At 41.7% G+C, this 22,182-nt stretch overlaps 1 protein-coding gene across 2 annotated transcripts in view; it reads left to right on the top strand.

Annotated features, from left to right (window-relative positions):
- Positions 1-22,182, top strand: part of MARCHF1 (membrane associated ring-CH-type finger 1) — a 725,211-nt gene that overhangs the window by 369,489 nt on the left and 333,540 nt on the right. For both annotated transcript variants that reach the window (XM_069744181.1, XM_069744180.1), the window contains one exon: positions 1,042-1,222. In XM_069744181.1, the coding sequence (XP_069600282.1) occupies positions 1,042-1,222 (181 nt within the window). The remainder of the gene's footprint in view (positions 1-1,041; positions 1,223-22,182) is intronic.

The following is a 22,182-nucleotide window of genomic DNA, read 5'->3' as shown; positions in this document are numbered from 1 at the left end:
TTTTTCCGCCACTCTATTTATGTTGCACATGCACTTTATATTATAGATTTGGTATTGCCGCTACTCATATCTATATGGCATATATACATAGGTATGCACATATATGTTGAAATTCCCACTGTGGTTATATTTATGAATTTTCTTATTGCCATTTATATGTCCCTGGTGTAGTGCTTTTTATGGTATTCTTTCCACTGTACCACTTTACCATGTACTTTTAATAAACATTGTTATATATACTTTATATTGGACCTTGTTTCAGTTTTTCTTCGTGTTCCTTTAGTTGACTATGAATAGTGCATTATATATACATTCAATATCAATGAAAAGAATTTCAGAAATCATTTATGTGTTCCGTAATGACTGAAGAAAAAATAGCGCCACAGGTGAGAACATTGCTAAAAGTCAGGCAACTCTGAAGCAACTTAGAAAATGTATAATAATGTATGCCATGCGATGTATTATTGATTAAAATAAATGTCCATTTCAAAACTTTTATTTTAAGAGTAAGGAGTAGTTTTCTGACCACCATCTTTTGATTGAATGACATCATCCTTTTCAAAAAAGGATACAGTTGCTTATTCATTTACCATGAGAATCTACAGCATCTGGGGCCTAGGTGTTATATGACACACACAAGAGCCACGTAATAAAAATGCTACTTATAGGTACACAGCAATGAATTAGGATGTAGTATTACTGCTCTACAAAAATGAAAGTTGCCCTATGATATAGGATAAATGATTAATATTTTGTTTTGGCAAATTATGACATTTGCCTAGTTTGTCAGACTGGAGAGCAGGATCAGAGAGTCACCGACCTGCCTTCACTTCCTGAAATCTGTCTCAGCAACTCAGCTGCTAGAGACAGATTACTCTTGACAATAGGCAGATAGTAGAATAGGAAACACCAGGCAGCCGGCACATTGCATTGATTTGTCATAAATGAGTAAATAATAGTAAATAATAAATGAGATCAAGTTATCTGAAAGTACAGTGACCATTTTGACAAATATAAACTAATTGTGCCTCATTTTTTCAGAATTTGCCATTGTGAGGGAGATGATGAAAATCCCTTAATTACACCATGCCGCTGTACAGGAACACTGAGATTTGTACATCAAAGCTGCCTACATCAGTGGATTAAAAGCTCAGATACACGTTGCTGTGAACTTTGCAAGTATGATTTTGTAATGGAAACGAAGCTTAAACCTTTAAGAAAGGTAAGGAAATCTAATGATATTGGCATGTGCTAATCTCCAGATATGTACAACGAAACACTATATCTCTGGTATTACGGTGACATCCGATCGCTCTGTAAGCCATATAAATATCCTGGATATAACTTTTGAAATTCAAATTTGCCAGCTTCACAAATCTTTTTTTCATAACAATCATAAAATTCAATTTGCAGCAAATCGATTCACCATTCACAGACCAGCTCTCCAAATGCTTTGAATTGCAATGTGTAAGACCTACTGAGGTCTCTTAGGAGTGAACTTAAATCCTTTCAAGCTTTTCACTGCAAACACAGCCTTAGTAATATCAACGTGATCTCAACAAATATGGAAATAAATAAAACGGTTCTGTCCCACACACTATCTGAAGAATTTGTTCATAGTTTTATGGCTTTGCAGTGATGTTCTTTCACTATTCATAGTTACAGACTGCTGCATTCCCTAAGTCTGCTTTTATACTGGCTGTGATATTCCATCCTAATTTTCCACCCTATGCCATGTGATGTGATTGCTGCAGGGCAATATGGGGGGCCCATCCAGCATCACCCAAGAACATTTGAGTCTCTTTTGGCTAGTACAATCTTCTACAATGTGTAAAATGGTGACAGGTTCTTATTCTTAAATGTGGTTAAAAAATAACTCTACCCATAATTGCGCAAGCAACAATGAAGCACAGAATGATGCAAGAGGTGTCAAACCAATTCTGTTTCCTAGACAAAAATCCATAGATCAAGGGCTATATTTTTAGGAAGTAGACTTTTTGAAGTTAGTTGTCCTTAAGGCTATGTTGCTCTTATTTGCGTCATACTTTTCAAAGTGTCACATAATGTTTGATAAATTTAAAACATATTTAAAACTAACCTTAGATATATTTCACCCTTTTTTATGCCACTGCCCTATTGTTTACTTTTTAAAAAGTTGCAATTCATATATTTAGCATACAGCAATTTGTCTTTTCCACCGACTCTTTGAACCTAATGAGAATGTCTTAAAAATCTCAAAAAAAATCGCACGTTTACTCTAAATGGCAAAACTTTACACTTTTAATGTGAGAAAATGGGTGCAAAAGCCAATTTCCCCCCAAGTGCTCACTGTTCTGAAAATGTGTCAAAAACTGTCACATAGTGCTTAATCCATGCGTGCCATCCATAAAATGCAGATAATATATTGCAATATATTGTTAAGTCGGTAATGAAATCTGACAATGTAAGCTTTTATCAAACACCACAGAATTAAGGGAGCGTTTCTATATTTGTCTACTAGTTGCTCACTATAATTATTTCTTTAACCATTATTAAAATTTTTGTGATCTCCCAACTAATTATCATAATTTTCACTGATCATTCTGCTTCTAACTTCTTAAGTTTTATTCTCTTATGGGTTTGGCTTGCCATAAGAACCTATGACTTATCCACAGGATTGGAAATAAACTTCTAATAATTCACTTGGACCCCACAATTCTAAGAATGAGGCTTTAAGTGGTGGTCACACATGTGCACTACAGCTCCTTTCATCGTTTTAAAGGCCGTCCGTGATATCTAAAGCACTGTACCTTTTAACTTAAGTATAAAAATGCTGCTTACTTTAGCAAAAAATGTTTGTAAATTTGACTGAAAGCAATAATTCAACATAAAAGTTACAGTAATATTTTGAAAATGTCTCTTCAGAGAGGAGGAGGACTAGAACTCTAGTGCCACCTATTGGAAGTAGCAATCCTAACAGTCAATGTCGACCCTTTAACGAGCCTTGTCACATGACTTAGGATAATAACCAAACCAGAATCTCAATTTGCAGTAATATTTTGAAAATGTACAGGTGCTTCTCACAAAATTAGAATGTCATCAAAAAGTTAACTTATTTCAGTTCTTTAATGCAGAGTGATCTATTTCAAGTGTTTATTTCTGTTAATGTTGATGATTATGACTTACAGTCAATGAAAACCCAAAAGTCATAATAACACAAAACACATTGAGACATACCAGACGGAAAGAATACACCAGGATACCAATGTTGGATAGAAAAATGGCCATGATGTTTATTAAGAGTAACGTATTAAATTTTAATAAATAACCATAAATAAATATATAACAACCATTATATCATAACCATAAGGCCAAGGCTAGGCGATTTTCCTACTAATCAACGTCATGACAATAAAATGAAGTTGAAAAAAGAGGGAGGGTGGGGGATGCTTCATTCTTTTGCATATTTAATGAACAGCTGACAAAAAACTGGGATATTTATATGCCAAAATCATCCCGCACTTTTTTAACCCCTTAGCGACCGCCGTTACGCCTTTTAACGGCGGCCGCTAAGGGTACTTAAACCACAGCGCCGTTAATTAACGGCGCTGTGAAAAAAGTGAATAGCGCCCCCCAGAGTTGGATTTTCTCTGGGGTCTCGGCTGCCGGGGGTAGCCAAGACCCCAGAGAACATGATTCGGGGGGTTTTTTACCCACCCCGCATTTGCGATCACCGGTAATTAACCGTTTACCGGCGATCGCAAAAAAAAAAAAAAAAACGCGATCTCTTTTTAATTTCTCTGTCCTCCGATGTGATCGCACATCGGAGGACAGAGAAAAGGGGTCCCAGGTAGCCCCCCAATACTCACCTATCTCCCCCGGTGCTCCTCGTGGCTCCCGGTGGGCGCCGCCATCTTCAAAATGGCGGGCGCATGCGCAGTGCGCCCGCCGGCCGGCCCCACGAGAATCTTTGGGGTCTCGGCTGCCGGGGGTAGCCGAGACCCCAAAGAGCATGATCGGGGTCGGTTTTACCGACCCCTGTTTTGCGATCACCGGTAATTAACTGTTTACCGGCGACCGCAAAAAAAAAAAAAGTAAAGTGTAATTCTCTGTCCTCTGATGTGATCTCACATCAGAGGACAGAGAAATAGGGGGATTCGGGGACCCTGTCATACTCACCTGTGTCCATGGATCCTCCTGCTGCTCCTCCTGGCCGCCGGCAAAAGAAAATGGCGGGCGCATGCGCAGTGCGCCCACCATCTGTCTCCATCTGCTGGCCGGCAGGTGAACAGCAGTTGGGGCTAAAATTAGGGTTAGGGCTAGGGTTAGGGCTAGGGTTAGGGTTAGGGCTAGGGTTAGGGTTAGGGCTAGGGTTAGGGCTAGGGTTAGGGCTAGGGTTAGGGCTAGGGTTAGGGTTAGGGTTAGGGCTAGGGTTAGGGCTAGGGTTAGGGTTAGGGCTAGGGTTAGGGCTAGGGTTAGGGTTAGGGCTAGGGCCAGGGTTAGAGTTAGGACTAGGGTTAGGGCTAGGGTTAGGGTTAGGGCTAGGGTTAGGGCTAGGGTTGGGGCTAAATTTAGGGTTAGGGTTGGGGCTAAATTTAGGCTTAGGGTTGGGGCTAAATTTAGGGTTAGGCTTTTTTCACACTTACGTCGGTATGGGGCCGTCGCAATGCGTCGGCCCGACATACTGACGCACGTTGTGAAAATTGTGCACAACGTGGGCAGCGGCTGTAGTTTTTCAACGCATCCGCTGCCCAATCTATGTCCTGGGGAGGAGGGGGCGGAGTTATGGCCACGCATGCGCGGTCAGAAATGGCGGATGCGACGTACAAAAAAACGTTTCATTGAACTTTTTTTGTGCCGACGGTCCGCCAAAACACAACTGATCCAGTGCACGATGGACGCGACGTGTGGCCATCCGTCATGATCCGTCGGCAATACAAGTCTATGGGCAAGAAACGCATCCTGCGGGCACATTTGCAGGATCCGTTTCTTGTCCAAAACGACGGATTGCGACGGATGCCAAACGATGCAAGTGTGAAAGTAGCCTTAGGACTAGGGTTGGGGCTAAAGTTAGGGCTAGGGTTGGGGCTAAAGTTAGGGTTAGAGTTGGGATTAGGGTTAGGGTTTGGATTAGGGTTGGTATTAGGGTTAGGGTTGGAATTAGGGTTACGCTTGGGATTAGGGTTAGGTTTGGGATTAGGGTTAAGGTTAGGGTTGTGATTAGGGGTGTATTGGGATTAGGGTTAGGTTTGAGGTTAGGGTTGAGATTAGGATTAGGGGTGTGTTGGATTTAGGGTTTTGATTAGGGTTATGGTTAGGGTTGACATTAGGGTTGTTTTGGGGTAAGGATTGTGATTATGGTTAAGGTTAGTGATTAGGATTATGGATTGGGTTGGGATTAGGGTTAGGGGTGTGTTGGGGTTAGGGTTGGAGCTAGAATTTGGGGGTTTCCACTGTTTAGGTACGTCAGGGGGTCTCCAAACACGGCAGCCAATTTTGCGCTCAAAAAGTCAAATGGTGCTCCCTCCCTTCTGAGCTCTGCCGTGCACCCAAACAGTGGGTTACCCCCCCATATGGGGCATCAGGGTACTCGGGATAAATTGGACAACAACTTCTGGGGTCCAATTTCTCTTGTTACCCTTGTGAAAATAAAAACTTGGGGGCTACAAAATCTTTTTTGTGGAAAAATATATATATTTTTTTATGACTGTGCATTCTAAACTTCTGCGAAGCACTTGGGCATTCAAAGTTCTCACCACACATCTAGATAAGTTCCTTGGGGGGTTTAGTTTCCAAAATGGGGTCACTTGTGGGGAGTTTCTACTGTTTAGGTACATCAGGGGCTCTGCAAATGCAACATAACGCCCACAGACCATTCTATCTAAGTCTGCATTCCAAAACGACGCTCCTTCCCTTCTGAGCTCTGCCGTGCGCCCAAACAGTGGTTTACCCCCACATATGGGGCATCAGCATACTCAGGATAAATTGGACAACAACGATTGCAGTCCAATTTCTCCTGTTACCCTTGTGAAAAACTTGTGGGGAGTTTCTACTGTTTAGGTACATCAGGGGCTCTGCAATTGCAACATAATGCCCACAGACCATTCCATCAAAGTCTGCATTCCAAAAAGATGCTCCTTCCCTTCCGAGCTCTGCCGTGCGCCCAAACAGTGGTTTACCCCCACATATGGCGCATCAGCGTACTCGGGATAAATTGGACAACAACGATTGCAGTCCAATTTCTCCTGTTACCCTTGTGAAAATAAAAACTTGGGGGCTACAATATCTTTTTTGCGGAAAAAAAAATATTTTTTATTTTCACGACTCTGCATTCTAAACTTCTGTGAAGCACTTGGGCATTCAAAGTTCTCACCACACATCTAGATAAGTTCCTTGGGGGGTCTAGTTTCCAAAATGGGGTCACTTGTGGAGGGTTTCTACTGGTTAGGTACATCAGGGGCTCTGCAAACGCAACATAATGCCCGCAGACCATTCTATCAAAGTCTGCATTCCAAAACGGCGCTCCTTCCTTCCGAGCTCTGCCGTGTGCCCAAACAGTGGTTTACCCCCACATATGGGGTGCCAGCATACTCATGACAAATTGGACAACAACTTTTGGGGTCCAATTTCTCTTGTTACCCTTGTGAAAATAAAAACTTGGGGGCTAAAAAATCTTTTTTGTGGAAAAAAAAATATTTTTTATTTTCACGACTCTGCATTATAAACTTCTGTGAAGCACTTGGGCATTCAAAGTTCTCACCATACATCTAGATAAGTTCCATGGGGGGGTCTAGTTTCCAAAATTGGGTCACTTGTGGGGGATTTCTACTGTTTAGGCACATCAGGGGCTCTCCAAACGCGACATGGCATCCGATCTCAATTCCAGCCAATTCTACATTGAAAAAGTAAAACGGCACTTCTTCTCTTCCAAGCTCTGCGGTGCGCCCTAACAGTAGTTTACCCCCACATATTGGGTATCAGCGTACTGAGGAGACATTGCACAACAACTTTTGTGGTCTAATTTCTCCTGTTACCCTTGTGAAAATAAAAATTTTTGGGAAAAAATCATTTTTATAGAAAAAATGCGATTTTTTTTTTCTTCACGGCTCTACATTATAAACTTCTGTGAAGCACATGGGGGTTCAAAGTGCTCACCACACATCTAGATAAGTTCCTTAAGGGGTCTAGTTTCCAAAATGGGGTCACTTGTGGGTGGTTTCCACTGTCTAGGCACATCAGGGGCTCTCCAAACGCGACATGGCGTCCAATCTCAATTCCTGCCAATTCTACATTGAAAAAGTAAAACGGCGCTCCTTCACTTCCAAGCTCTGCGGTGCACCCAAACAGTGGTTTACCCTCACATATGGGGTATCGACGTATTCAGGAGAAATCGCACAACAACTTTTGTGGTCTAATTTCTCCTGTTACCCTTGTGAAAATAAGAATTTGTGGGCGAAAAGATCATTTTTGTGTAAACAAAAGCGATTTTTTATTTTCACGGCTCTACATTATAAACTTCTGTGAAGCACTTGGGGGTTCAAAGTGCTCACCATACATCTAGATAAGTTCCTTAAGGGGTCTAGTTTCCAAAATGATGTCACTTGTGGGGAGTTTCCACTGTTTAGGCACATCAGGGGCTCTCTAAACGTGACATGGCGTCCGATCTCAATTCCAGCCAATTCTGCATTGAAAAAGTCAAACGGCGCTCCTTCACTTCTAAGGTCTGCGGTGCGCCCAAAAAGTGGTTTACCCCCACATATGGGGTATTGGCGTATTCAGGAGAAATTGCATAACAAAAGATATGGTTACATTTCTGTTTTTACACTTGTGAAAATAAAAAAAATGGTTCTGAATTAAGATGTTTGCAAAAAAAAGGTAAATGTTCATTTTTTCCTTCCACATTGTTTCAGTTCCTGTGAAGCACATAAAGGGTTAATAAACTTCTTGAATGTGGTTTTGAGAACCTTAAGGGGTGTAGTTTTTAGAATGGTGTCACACTTCATTATTTTCTATCATATAGACCCCTCAAAATGACTTCAAATGTGATGTGGTCCCTAAAAAAAATGGTGTTGTAAAAATGAGAAATTGCTGGTCAACTTTTAACCCTTATAACTCCCTAACAAAAAAAAAATTTGTTTCCAAAATTGTGCTGATGTAAAGTAGACATGTGGAAAATGTTATTTATTAACTATTTTTCGTGACATATCTCTCTGATTTAAGGGCATAAAAATACAAAGTTTGAAAATTGCAAAATTTTAAAAATTTTCGCCATATTTACGTTTTTTTCATAAATAATCGCAAGTAATATCGAAGAAATGTTACCACTCTCATGAAGTACAATATGTGCCGAAAAAACATTCTCAGAATCAGCGGGATCCGTTGAAGCGTTCCAGAGTTATAACCTCATAAAGTGACAGTGGTCAGAATTGCAAAAATTGGCTCGGTCATTAAGTACCAAATTGGCTCTGTCACTAAGAGGTTAAGTTAAGAAATCAGATTTAAATAAAAAGACCGCCAAAAAACTGGTTTGAACTGGAATAACAACCTGCTTGTGAATTCACAGCTGACTGATATTTGAACTTTTGACCTCAGATGAAGACCCTACCATAAACCATAAATAAACCACACAAGAAATAAAGAGGGAGGTTGTGTTATCATGAGACCCCCATTATATTCGTTATGGGGGCCTCCATTATCTCAGGAAATTAGTATACTTTATAACACCAGCTTGAAAAATGATTTTAAAATCTAAAATATGAAATGTATGTTCAGTAAATGCAGTCAATACTTGGTCGGGGCTCCTTTTGCATCAATTACTGCATCATTGCTGCGTGGCATGAAGGCAATCAGCCTGTGGCACTGCTGAGGTGTTATGGAAGCCCAGGTTGCTTTGATAGCAGCCTTCAGCTCATCTGCATTGTTGGGTCTGGTGTCTCTCATCTTCTTCTTGACAATACCCCATATATTCTTCATGGGGTTAGGGTCAGGTGAGTTTGCTGGCCAGTCAAGCACAGTACTACTGTTGTTTTTAAACCAGGTGCCAAGTCCTGCTGGAGAATTAAATTTCTATCTTCAAAAAGCTTGTCGGCAGAGGGAAGCATGAAGTGCTCTAAAATTTCCTGGTAGACGGCTGTGCTGACTTTGGTCTTGATAAAACACAGTGGCCCTACACCAGCAGATGACACGGCTCCCCAAACCATCACTGATAGTGGAAATTTCCAAGTAGACCTCAAGCAGCTTGGATTGTGGCCTCTTTACTCTGCCTCTAGACTCTGGTACCCTGATTTCCAAATGAAATGTAAAATTTATTTTCACCTGAAAACAACACTTTGGACCACTGATCAACAGTCCAGTTCTTTTTCTTCTCGGCCCAGGTAAGATGCTCTCTGGTGTTGTCTATTGTCTATTGGTGATGAGTGGATTGACACAAGGAATTTGACACTTGTAGCTTATGTCTGTGTGTGGTGTCTTGAAGCAATGACCCCAGCAGCAGTACACTCCTTGTGAATCTCCCCCAAAGTTTTGAATTGCCTTTTCTTAACAATTCTTTCAAGGCTGCGGTTTTGCACATTTTTCTGCCACACTTTTCCTTCCCTCTGCTTTCCATTAATATGCTTGGATACAGCACTCTGCGAACAGACAGCATCTTTAGCAATAACCTCTTGTGGCTTACCCTCCTTGTGGAGTGTGTCAATGACTGCCTTCTGTCTGACCATTTGTCAAGTCAGCAGTCTTCCCCATGATTATGGCACCTACTGAAACAGACTAAGGGACCTTTTAAATACTTAGGAAGCCTTTGCAGGTGTTTTTTGATAATTTACTGAGATAATGACTTTTGCGTTTTCATTGGCTGTAAGCCATAATCATCAACATTAACCGAAACAAACACTTGGAATAGATCACTCTGTTTGTAATGACTCTATATAATGAGTTTCACTTTTTATATTGAAGAACTGAAATAAATTAACTTTTTGATGATATTCTAATTTAGTGAGATGCACTTGTAGATGCTCCTAATTAACCAATTATTTATTTCACTAACTGGTGTGATTGTGAATGAATGTATACAACATATGGAGAAACTCAATTTATTCTTTCCAATTAAAAAATATTATAATTTATATACCACACAAAACAAAACCTATAACAACAGCATGATTGCTTTTCATAGAAGTAAAATCTTCATGTGGCACTACTGAGAAACACATTTAATCGTGCAAAAAAACAATCTTTCATATAGAAATTCCTATGAAAAAATAAAATAAGTACATCACTCGCATCAAAATTTTTATCTTCTAAATATATTGCAGTCATCATATTATACAGCACTGTGAACTTACAGTCGCTCATTTTGCCTTTCTACCCAGCTATTTATTGACTTTTCCATTAGGTCTATGGCATCACATGATTAAAAACTAACTAGAAACAGGAGATCAATTATCCCTGTATGAGTCATAAGTCACTTCAACATACGTATTAAGAGGATAAACCATAGATGGGAAGAATGCTTCTTTAAGGCCATTAGAATGCCTGTTACACAATTATACTGAAAACAAAATATCTTGTGTTGCTAAAGTCAAGACATGCTGTTTTTCAAACTTTGATGTCATTATTATTATTATTATTATTATTGCCAGTTGCCCACTTTGGCCGTTTTGCCAGACCATTTTATTTCTCACTTTTCTATTGTTGTTTTAAGGGAGTCATAAATGTTTTTATTTTTTTTTTAGTGATCTGGTCACATGAGGGCATTTTGGGGGCTGAGTTAGTTGTACTTCTCAGTGGCATCATTTTAAGGTTCTCAGCATTTATTGCCAAACTTTGATTAACTCTTTATGGAAAGGAATATAAAGAGCAATTCATCTGACCCATTTTAAATATTGTGCTATTTACCATGCTACTTATATAAACTGATAACTTCATTCTGTGGAGCATTATAAACATGGTGATACCAAATTGATATAATTGTGTTTATTTTTAATTTATTGCTTTTCTATAATTAATACTCCTTTTAAAAAAAATAATTTGTCTTGGTGTGGCTATATTCTGTGAGCCATAAATTTCACAATTTTCAATCAGCTGTTTGAGTGCTTATTTTTTGCATTAAAGATATAGTTTTCCTTGGTGCCATTTTGTGGTACATGTGAATTTTTTATCACTTTATATTATTTCTTTGTGAGGCAAACAAAATGCAGCAATTCTATTTTTTTTTTAATTATTAAGTTGATACCCAATTTATAACCTTTTTATGTTTTAGTACTTTTTCACACAATTTTTTTTAAATCACTTATTTTTGGTCATCATTTTGTAAGAGGACTAACATTTTTATTTTTCTATTTATGGAACTTTATAGTGGCTTTTTTATGAGTTATTTTTATTGGTAGCATTTTGGAACACACATGATCACTTTTTATTTAATTTCTTTGAGCAAATAACAAAAATGGTAATAACAGCATCGTTTTCCATATTTGTTTTATAGCATTCACCATATGAAATAAAAATTCATTTAATGTTTTAGCATGGATTATTACAAGTTCGGAATGTGACTTTTTCTTTTATTTAATTTTTTACATATAAACAAATCCTGCATTACTAAAACTGTGATTATATGATTTTTATTTTTACATTTTTTGTTGGAACACTTAATAATTTTTATATTTTGTTTTCTTTCTATGAGACTTAGTAATCCCATAACGGGAACTGAACCTAAATGTACCAGGTGCCAATCTCTTTTTGCACAGAGCGGTCACAGACGGCTCCATTCAGTGATTTAGCTACTTCTGGTGACATTACATCGACAGACCAGTGGCTTCTCATTCAATTGGGCGTGGCTGCTGGCATCATACTGATTGACAGCTGGCTCTCTGCTGCCTAATTACAGGGAAATGGCTCTCAATCTTCATGACATCGGTAGTCATGTACTGTCCATAGAACAGACTGGAAGAACAAGAGCTGCTTTGTCGACATGGAGCAGCTGAGTCAACGGCATGAGTGGTCAGCGACTGCTCTTTACCGGTGCCGGGTTGAACAGGAAGATGATTGCCTCTGTTAGTTTTTAGGCCCATAGTAAAAAAAAATTAAATGGTCCTGGACAACCCGTTTAACTTATTGAGTTTTATTACCTACTAAAATAGTCCCAATATAAAAAGCTGACATCTTGTATACATCACAGGAATGCATTTTCAGTGTCAGCACATGACCAGAATTGTGTGTGAAGGGGCTGGCTGACTAAGCAGTTCAATAGGTAAGCTAGTCCCCTTCTCAGTCACAGCCAATGTATAGACAGAGATGAGGGGGTTAAGGCTACTTTCACACATCAGTTTTTTGCCATCACTCTCAATCTAGCGAATTTTGAAAAAAACGGATCCTGCAAAAGTTGCCGCTGGATCAGTTTTTTTCTCATAGACTTGTATTAGCAACAGATTGCAACGGATGGCCTCACGTTTCATCCGTTTTGTCCTGATCCATCTAAAATTGTTTTTTTGGTGGCCAGAGAAAATGGAGATAGTAACGTTTTTTCTGTTTGTCGAAAAAAACAGACAGCGTCGCCATCCGTTGTTTGCTAGAATGGAACCCTATGGTGCCGAAACCACCAAATGACGAAATCTGGCGACGGATTCCATTTTTTTAACTGAGCATGTGTTGGGAGTCGAGTTCCCACCGCTGCACAGGGGGAATCTTGGACCATCTCTGCTGCGGTCTCCCATTTTTCTCCTGCCGCAGTGCAGCCTGATCAGCGGAGACGTCGGTCCCAGCGTCTTGCTCAGTCTCACTCTGTGCATAGGGTTACTGCTGCTTTTCCAGCTTCTGCCATTGAAGCCAGTGCTAGGCAGTGACGAGCGGACGCTTTTGGGACTAAGTCCTGCTTTTCCCCTTCTGAGCATGCCAAGGGCAAGATCTCCCATTGGAGATCGAGGGTCACAAGTAGTGTTGAGCGATACCGTCCGATACTTGAAAGTATCGGTATCGGATAGTATCGGCCGATACCCGAAAAGTATCGGATATCGCCGATACTGATATCCGATACCAATACAAGTCAATGGGACACCAAGTATCGGAAGGTATTCTGATGGTTCCCAGGGTCTGAAGGAGAGGAAACTCTCCTTCAGGCCCTGGGATCCATATTAATGTGTAAAATAAAGAATTAAAATAAAAAATATTGACATATTCACCTCTCCGGCGGCCCCTGGACATCATCGCGGGTAACCGGCAGGCTTCTTTGTTTAAAATGAGCGCGTTTAGGACCTGAGTTCAGATCCCCTGCTTTGATGCAGGGCTCCGCAGTGAGCCCGCATCAAAGCTGGGACATGTCAGCTGTTTTGAACAGCTGACATGTGCCCGTAATAGGCGTGGGCAGAATCGCGATCTGCCCGCACCTATTAACTAGTTAAATGCCGCTGTCAAACGCAGACAGCGGCATTTAACTACCACTTCCGGCCGGGGGCCGGAAATGATCGCATTGCCAACCCCCGTCACATGATCGGAGGTCGGCGATGCTTCAGAATAGTAACCATAGAGGTCCTTGAGACCTCTATGGTTACTGATCCCCGGCAGCTGTGAGCGCCACCCTGTGGTCGGCACTCACAGCACACCTGCAATTCTGCTACATAGCAGCGATCTGATGATCGCTGCTATGTAGCAGAGCCGATCGTGCTATGCCTGCTTCTAGCCTCCCATGGAGGCTATTGAAGCATGGCAAAAGTAAAAAAAAAATGTAAAAAAAATGTAAAAAAAATAAAAAAAATATAAAAGTTTAAATCACCCCCCTTTCGCCCCAATCAAAATAAATGAATAAAAAAAAATCAAATCTACACATATTTGGTATCGCCACGCTCAGAATCGCCCGATCTATCGATTAAAAAAAGCATTAACCTGATCACTAAACGGCGTAGCGAGAAAAAAATGCGAAACGCCAGAATTATGTTTTTTTGGTCACCGTGACATTGCATTAAAATGCAACAACGGGCGATCAAAAGAACGTATCTGCACCAAAATGCTATCATTAAAAATGTCATCTCGGCACGCAAAAAATAAGCCCTCAACTGACCCCAGATCATGAAAATGGAGACGCTAAGAGTATCGGAAAATGGCGCAATTTTTTTTTTTTTTTTACCAAAGTTTGGAATTTTTTTTCACCACTTAGGTAAAAAATACCCTAGTCATGTTAGGTGTCTATGAACTCGTACTGACCTGGAGAATCATAATGTCAGGTCAGTTTTAGCATTTAGTGAACCTAGCAAAAAAGCCAAACAAAAAACAAGTGTGGGATTGCACTTTTTTTGCAATTTCACCGCACTTGGAATTTTTTTCCCGTTTTCTAGTAAACGACATGCTAAAACCAATGATGTCGTTCAAAAGTACAACTTGTCCTGCAAAAAATAAGCCCTCACATGGCCAAAATAAAAAAGTTATGACTCTGGGAAGGAGGGAAGTGAAAGACGAACACGGAAAAACGAAAAATCCCAAGGTCATGAAGGGGTTAAAATCCCCTCCCTATTGTATTACTGTTCGTGTATGGTGGATGGCTACTATCTAGCGCCTGACTAAACTCACAGCGTTAACACACGAAACAGCGTCTACTGCTGTGACCGCTAGTGCGGTGCCACGCGCCATAGAGCGCTTCCTTAGCCCAAGTCTGGGTGGTTAGTGGCATCCACCAGTACGGCACAGTTCGCACTCTTGTGCTCTAACTATTATTTCAGTTCACCTCTTACACCAAGTAGCGGTATCGAGCGCAAGTAGTCTAGATGGACTCAAATCCCAAGTCTTGGGACTGAGCTCGGTGACTCCTTGCTTGCGCTCTTTTGTGCGGTACCACGGCCCTGTGACTTAACGGGGTTCGCTTCCACCGCCATATAGCGCTGCCATTTGCTAGCAGCAGGTTCTCACCTGCACCGTGGACCCCAGACTGTGAACGCACCTAATAGCGTCTCACCTTTTACTCGGTGCGTTCCGCCAGTCCTAACAGCATGCTCCGATTTTTTTAGGATCCAATTAGCTGGATCAGCTAGTCAGATCCGTCTAAAAAACGAATCCGTCGCATCAGTTTTTCACAATCTGCGACGGATCCGGTTTTTTCAACATTAGACGGATTGTGACTGATGGCAAAAAACTGATGTGTGAAAGCAGCCTAACGTAAACATAAAAACGAGCAGTCAGCCAGCTCCTTCTCCCATGGTTTCAGTCATAGGATTTACATTGTGAGCCCCATCGGGGACAGTGATGATAATGTGTGCAAAACTGCGGAATATGTTAGCGCTATATAAAAATAAAGATTATTATTATCTAACGCAGTAAATACTCTCCTATGTTGGACACAAACTTGGAGAGGCCTTGGACTGGTGTTTGTAGCTGAAGATCGGAGCACCTTGTAGACAGAAACTAAATTAGAAACTGTATTAGTAAGTTGCTTTACTTACTAAGTTAAACACACCGAAAGGGTGCCCATTTTTTTCAGAAAACAATAGTACTCATGAAAATATGAAACGTTGTAATATAGCTTATCAAAGCACCAAAATACATATCTTAATGGAAGCCATTGAAATATATATACACCTATACAAAGAGGCTCCACACAAGAGCAAATCCGAATAAAATATATTTTTATTTTCAAATCACAAAAATAAGACCAAAAAGTATTAAGAATCAGTATAATTCAAGGATGAGGACCACAAATACAGGAAGAAAAAAGTGGACACACCTGGAGGTAACTCACATATATACAATCATAAATATAAATATATGTATAAATAGGGTAATGAATATTTGTTGTTTTAACATAGTACAACACATGACATTGAAAATCCTATCTCATAAAGACAATACACCCCTATATATACTGGGCCAAAGTATGTATGAACATTGTCTAAACATACAAGAGAAAATACTCTCAAATAAGACCAAGAAAGGGGGTAGTCTAATCAATCACATTGACATGTATATAAGATATTAACGTATATAAACATTATCATTACCAGAGGTGACAGAGAGGATCCAGGCATCCACCACACCCGACGCACGTTTTGCAATGAAATGCTTCCACCCCTGATGACTACGCAAATGTAATGGACTGCAGGGTGGTAGTCATGTCCAAGCGTCGCTTCTTTAATACCCTGTTATGACCTGGTGGTTAAGAGGCCACACTGAAATGACCTGGTGGCTAAAACGCAACATGGAACGAGCTCTGAGAAGGTGGTATCTCTACTGACCGCAGTCCCTAATCCTAACAACACAACTAGAAATAGCCGTGGGATGTTCCTGACACTCCCTAGACACCTCGTCACAGCCTAAGATATAACTACCCCTAAAAAAGGAAATAGAAAGCTATCTTGCCTCAGAGAAACCCCCAAAAGGAAAGATAGCCCCCACAAATTATGAAAGGAGAGGGAAATGACGAACACAGAAATGAAATTAGAATTCAGCAAAGGAGAGGTCAATACTAAACTAGATAGACAGAGAGCAAAGGATACTGTGCGGTCAGTATTAAAAACTACAAAATCCACGCAGAGTTTACAAAAATGAACTCCACACCGACTCACGGTGTGGAGGGGCAATTCCCAGAGCTTCCAGCTAGCCTAAATACGACATAGTGAAAGCTGGACAAAAGAGACAAAATGCAAAGCAATAGAGTCCAAACAAATGGACAAACAAACTAGCAAAACTTATCTTTTGCAGACAAGGACTGGCCATATGAGAAATCCAAGGGAAGAATCAAATCCAACCAAGAACATTGACAGCAGGCATGGACTAAAGCCCAGAGCAGGTTTAAATAACAAACCCAGGCAAGGCGATTAGTGAAGGCAGCTGCTACAGCTACCTAACGGAGCAGCAGTTCCACTCGAAACCACCAGAGGGAGCCCAAGGGCAGAACTCGCAAACACACCATTAGCAACCACAGGAGGGAGCTCCAGAACGGAACTCACAACAGTACCCCCCCCTTGAGGAGGAGTCACCGAACCCTCACCAGAGCTCCCAGGCCGAGCCAAATGGAAAGCATGAACCAAATCGGGAGCATGAACATCGGAGGCAACAACCCAAGAATTATCCTCCTGGCCATAACCCTTCCACTTGACCAGATACTGAAGCATCCGCCTCGAAAAACGAGAATCCAAAATCTTCTCTACCACATATTCCAATTCCCCCTCAACCAACACCGGAGCAGGAGGATCAACAGAGGGAACCATAGGTACCACATATCTCCGCAACAAGGATCTATGGAACACATTATGAATGGAAAAGGAAGCTGGAAGGGCCAAACGAAAAGACACTGGATTGATAATTTCAGAAATCTTATAAGGCCCAATAAAGCGAGGCTTGAACTTAGGGGAAGAAACCTTCATAGGAACATGACGAGAAGACAACCAGACCAAATCCCCAACACGAAGCTGGGGACTAACACACCGACGACGGTTAGCAAAACGCTGAGCCTTCTTCTGAGACAACGTCAAATTGTCCACCACATGAGTCCAAATTTGCTGCAACATGTCCACCACGGAATCCACACCAGGACAGTCAGAAGGCTCAAGCTGCCCTGAAGAAAAACGAGGATGAAAACCAAAGTTACAAAAAAAAGGCGAAACCAAGGTAGCAGAACTAGCCCGATTATTAAGGGCAAATTCGGCCAACTGCAAAAAGGTCACCCAATCATCCTGATCAGCAGACACGAAGCATCTCAAATAGGTTTCCAAGGTCTGATTGGTTCGCTCCATTTGGCCATTTGTCTGAGGATGGAATGCAGAAGAAAAAGACAAATCAATGCCCATTCTAGCACAAAAGGACCGCCAAAACCTAGAAACGAACTGGGAACCTCTGTCAGACACAATATTCTCCGGAATACCATGCAAACTAACCACATGCTGAAAAAATAATGGAACCAAATCAGAAGAGGAAGGCAACTTAGGCAACGGCACCGGCACCAAATGGACCATCTTAGAAAACCGGTCACAAACCACCCAGATAACAGACATCTTCTGAGAAACAGGAAGATCAGAAATAAAATCCATGGAAATATGCGTCCAGGGCCTCTCAGGAATAGGCAAAGGCAACCCGCTGGCACGGGAACAGCAAGGCTTAGCCCGAGCACAGGTCCCACAGGACTACACAAATGAACGCACATCCCGCGACAAGGAAGGCCACCAAAAGGACCTAGCCACCAAATCTCTGGTACCGAAAATCCCAGGGTGACCAGCCAACACCGAACAATGAACCTCAGAAATTACCCTACTAGTCCATCTATCAGGAACAAACAATTTCCCCACAGGACAGTGGTCAGGTTTATCAGCCTGAAACTCCTGAAGTACCCGCCGTAAATCAGGGGAGATGGCAGAAAGAATCACCCCCTCCTTGAGGATCCCAGCCGGCTCAACAACTCCCGGAGAATCAGGCAAAAAACTTCTAGAAAGGGCATCAGCCTTCACATTCTTAGATCCAGGAATATACGAGACCACAAAATCAAAATGTGAGAAAAACAAAGACCACCGAGCCTGTCTAGGATTCAACCGCTTAGGAGACTCGAGGTAAATCAGATACTTGTGATCAGTCAAGACCACCACGCGATGCTTGGCTCCCTCAAGCCAATGTCGCCACTCCTCAAATGCCCACTTCATAGCCAACAACTCCCGATTGCCGACGTCATAATTACGCTCAGAAGACGAAAATTTTCTGGAGAAGAAGGCACATGGTTTCATCAAAGAGCCATCAGAATTTCTCTGAGACAAAATGGCCCCTGCCCCAATCTCAGAAGCATCAACCTCAACCTGAAAAGGGAGAGAAACATCTGGCTGACGCAACACAGGGGCAGAAGTAAAACGACGTTTAAGCTCCTGAAAGGCCTCAACAGCCGCAGAGGACCAATTCACCACATCAGCGCCCTTCCTCGTCAAATCGGTCAGAGGCTTCACCACACTAGAAAAATTAGCAATAAAGCGACGATAAAAATTGGCAAAGCCCAAAAATTTCTGAAGGCTCTTTACAGATGTAGGTTGAGTCCAATCATGAATGGCCTGGACTTTAACAGGGTCCATTTCAATAGCCGAGGGAGAAAAAATGAAACCCAAAAAAGAAACCCTCTGAACTCTAAAGAGGCACTTAGACCCCTTCACAAACAACGCATTAGTATGAAGGACCTGAAACACCAACCTAACCTGCTTCACATGAGACTCCCAATCATCGGAGAAAACCAAAATATCATCCAAATACACAATCATAAATTTATCCAGATAATTCCGGAAGATATCATGCATAAAGGACTGAAATACCGATGGAGCATTAGAGAGCCCGAATGGCATCACAAGATATTCAAAATGGCCTTCAGGCGTATTAAATGCTGTTTTACATTCATCACCTTGTTTAATACGCACAAGATTTTACGCCCCTCGGAGGTTGATTTTAGTAAACCAACTAGCACCCTTAATCCGAGCAAACAAATCAGAAAGCAAAGGTAACGGATACTGGAATTTGACAGTGATCTTATTGAGAAGGCGATAATCTATACAGGGTCTCAAGGAGCCATCCTTCTTGGCAACAAAAAAAAATCCCGCTCCCAACGGTGACGAAGACGGGCAAATATGCCCTTTCTCCAAGGACTCCTTTACATAACTCCGCATAGCGGCATGCTCTGGCACAGACAGATTGAAAAGTCGGCCCTTAGGGAACTTACAGCCAGGAATCAAATTAATGGCGCAATCGCAGTCCCTATGAGGAGGCAGGGAACTGGACTTGGGCTCATCAAATACATCCTGGAAATCCGACAGAAACTCAGGAACTTCAGAAGAAGGGGACGAGGAAATGGACATCAAAGGAATATCACTATGTATCCCCTGACAACCCCAACCAGTCACAGACATAGATCTCCAATCCAGCACTGGATTATGTTCCTGTAACCATGGAAAACCCAGCACAACAACATCTTGCAAATTATGCAACACCAAAAAACGAATATTTTCCTGATGTGCTGGAGCCATGCACATGGTTAATTGTGTCCAGTACTGAGGTTTATTCTTGGCCAATGGCGTAGCATCAATCCCCCTTAAGGGAATAGGACTCTGCAAAGGTTCCAAGGAAAAACCACAGCGCCTGGCAAACTCTAAGTTCATTAAGTTCAGGGCGGCGCCAGAATCCACAAATGCCATAACAAAAGGATGACAATGAGCAAATCAGGGTAACAGACAAGAGAAATTTAGGCTGCACAGTACTAATGGTAACAGACCTAGGGACCCTCCTAGAACGCTTAGGGCAATCAGAAATAGCATGAGCTGAATCACCACAGTAAAAACACAGGCCATTCTGACGTCTGAATTTCTGCCTTTCTGCTCTAGTCAAAATCCTATCACATTGCATAGGCTCAGGACTTCGCTCAGAGGACACTGCCGTATGGTGCACCGCCTTGCGCTCACGCAAGCACCGATCAATCTGAATGGCTAGAGACATAGACTCGTTCAAACCGGCAGGCGCAGGAAAGCCCACCATAACATCTTTAATGGTTTCAGAAAGACCTTTTCTGAAAATAGCAGCCAGCGCCTCTTCATTCCATTTAGTGAGCACAGACCATTTTCTAAATTTCTGGCAATATAACTCTGCCGCTTCCTGACCCTGACACAGGGCCAACAGTGTTTTCTCAGCATGCTCTACAGAGTTAGGTTCGTCATACAACAATCCGAGTGCCTGAAAAAATACATCTACATTCAATAATGCTGGATTCCCTGTTTCAATAGCAAATGCCCAGTCTTGAGGATCACCGCGCAGTAAGGATATGATGATTTTCACTTGCTGAATGGGATCACCAGAAGAACGGGGTTTCAAAGCAAAAAACAATTTGCAGCTATTTTTAAAGTTCAAAAACTTGGATCTGTCCCCAAAAAACAGCTGGAGTCTGAACAATATAATCTTGGATACTCTGGACTCTTGCAGCAAGTTGATCCACACGAGAAAACAAACCCTGAACCTCCATACCAGAGCATATATCCAGCACCACCCAGATATCAAGAGGAAAAAAAAGACAGAACAGAGCACAAAAAAAAATGGTTCAGAACTCTTTTTTTCTTCCTTCTTTTGAGATGCATTCAATTCATTCTTGGCCTGCTGTACTGTTATGACCTGGTGGTTAAGAGGCCACACTGAAATGAACTGGTGGCTAAAACGCAACATGGAACGAGCTCTGAGAAGGTGGTATCTCTACTGACCGCAGTCCCTAATCCTAACAACACAACTAGAAATAGCCGTGGGATGTTCCTGACACTCCCTAGACACCTCGTCACAGCCTAAGATATAACTACCCCTAAAGAAGGAAATAGAAAGCTATCTTGCCTCAGAGAAACCCCCAAAAGGAAAGATAGCCCCCACAAATTATGAAAGGAGAGGGAAATGACGAACACAGAAATGAAATTAGAATTCAGCAAAGGAGAGGCCAATACTAAACTAGATAGACAGAGAGCAAAGGATACTGTGCGGTCAGTATTAAAAACTACAAAATCCACGCAGAGTTTACAAAAATAAACTCCACACCGACTTACGGTGTGGAGGGGCAAACCTGCTTTCCCAGAGCTTCCAGCTAGCCTAAATAAGACATAGTGACAGCTGGACAAAAGAGACAAAATGCAAAGCAATAGAGTCCAAACAAATGCACAAACAAACTAGCAAAACTTATCTTTTGCAGACAAGGACTGGCCATATGAGAAATCCAAGGGAAGAATCAAATCCAACCAAGAACATTGACAGCAGGCATGGACTAAAGCCCTGAGCAGGTTTAAATAACAAACCCAGGCAAGGCGATTAGTGAAGGCAGCTGCTACAGCTATTTAATGGAGCAGCAGTTCCACTCGAAACCACCAGAAGGAGCCCAAGGGCAGAACTCGCAAACACACCATTAGCAACCACAGGAGGGAGCTCCAGAACGGAACTCACAACAATACCCCATGCCTCTACAGTAAATTGTGTACTGTGGGGTTGCTGTTATGATCCGGTGACCTTGGAGCTGCATGAGAACTTTCACTGGAGAAAGTGGCCACTATACTGACCGCAAACCTGAACTTAACACCGCAACTAGAAGTAGCCGTGGAGTGTACGTAACACACCTAGACACCTCGTCACAGCCGTAGGACTAAGTACCCCTAAAGATGGAAATCGGCCTCAGAGAAAATCCCCAAAGGATAGACAGCCCCCCACAAATACTGGCAGTGAGTCGGAGAGGAAAAAACATACACAGGC

The sequence above is a fragment of the Ranitomeya imitator genome, chromosome 1, assembly GCF_032444005.1.
Source record: "Ranitomeya imitator isolate aRanImi1 chromosome 1, aRanImi1.pri, whole genome shotgun sequence".
Lineage (NCBI taxonomy): Eukaryota > Metazoa > Chordata > Amphibia > Anura > Dendrobatidae > Ranitomeya > Ranitomeya imitator.
The sequence above is the reverse complement of the archived record's forward strand: the minus strand, read 5'-3'. Positions and strand labels throughout refer to the sequence as shown.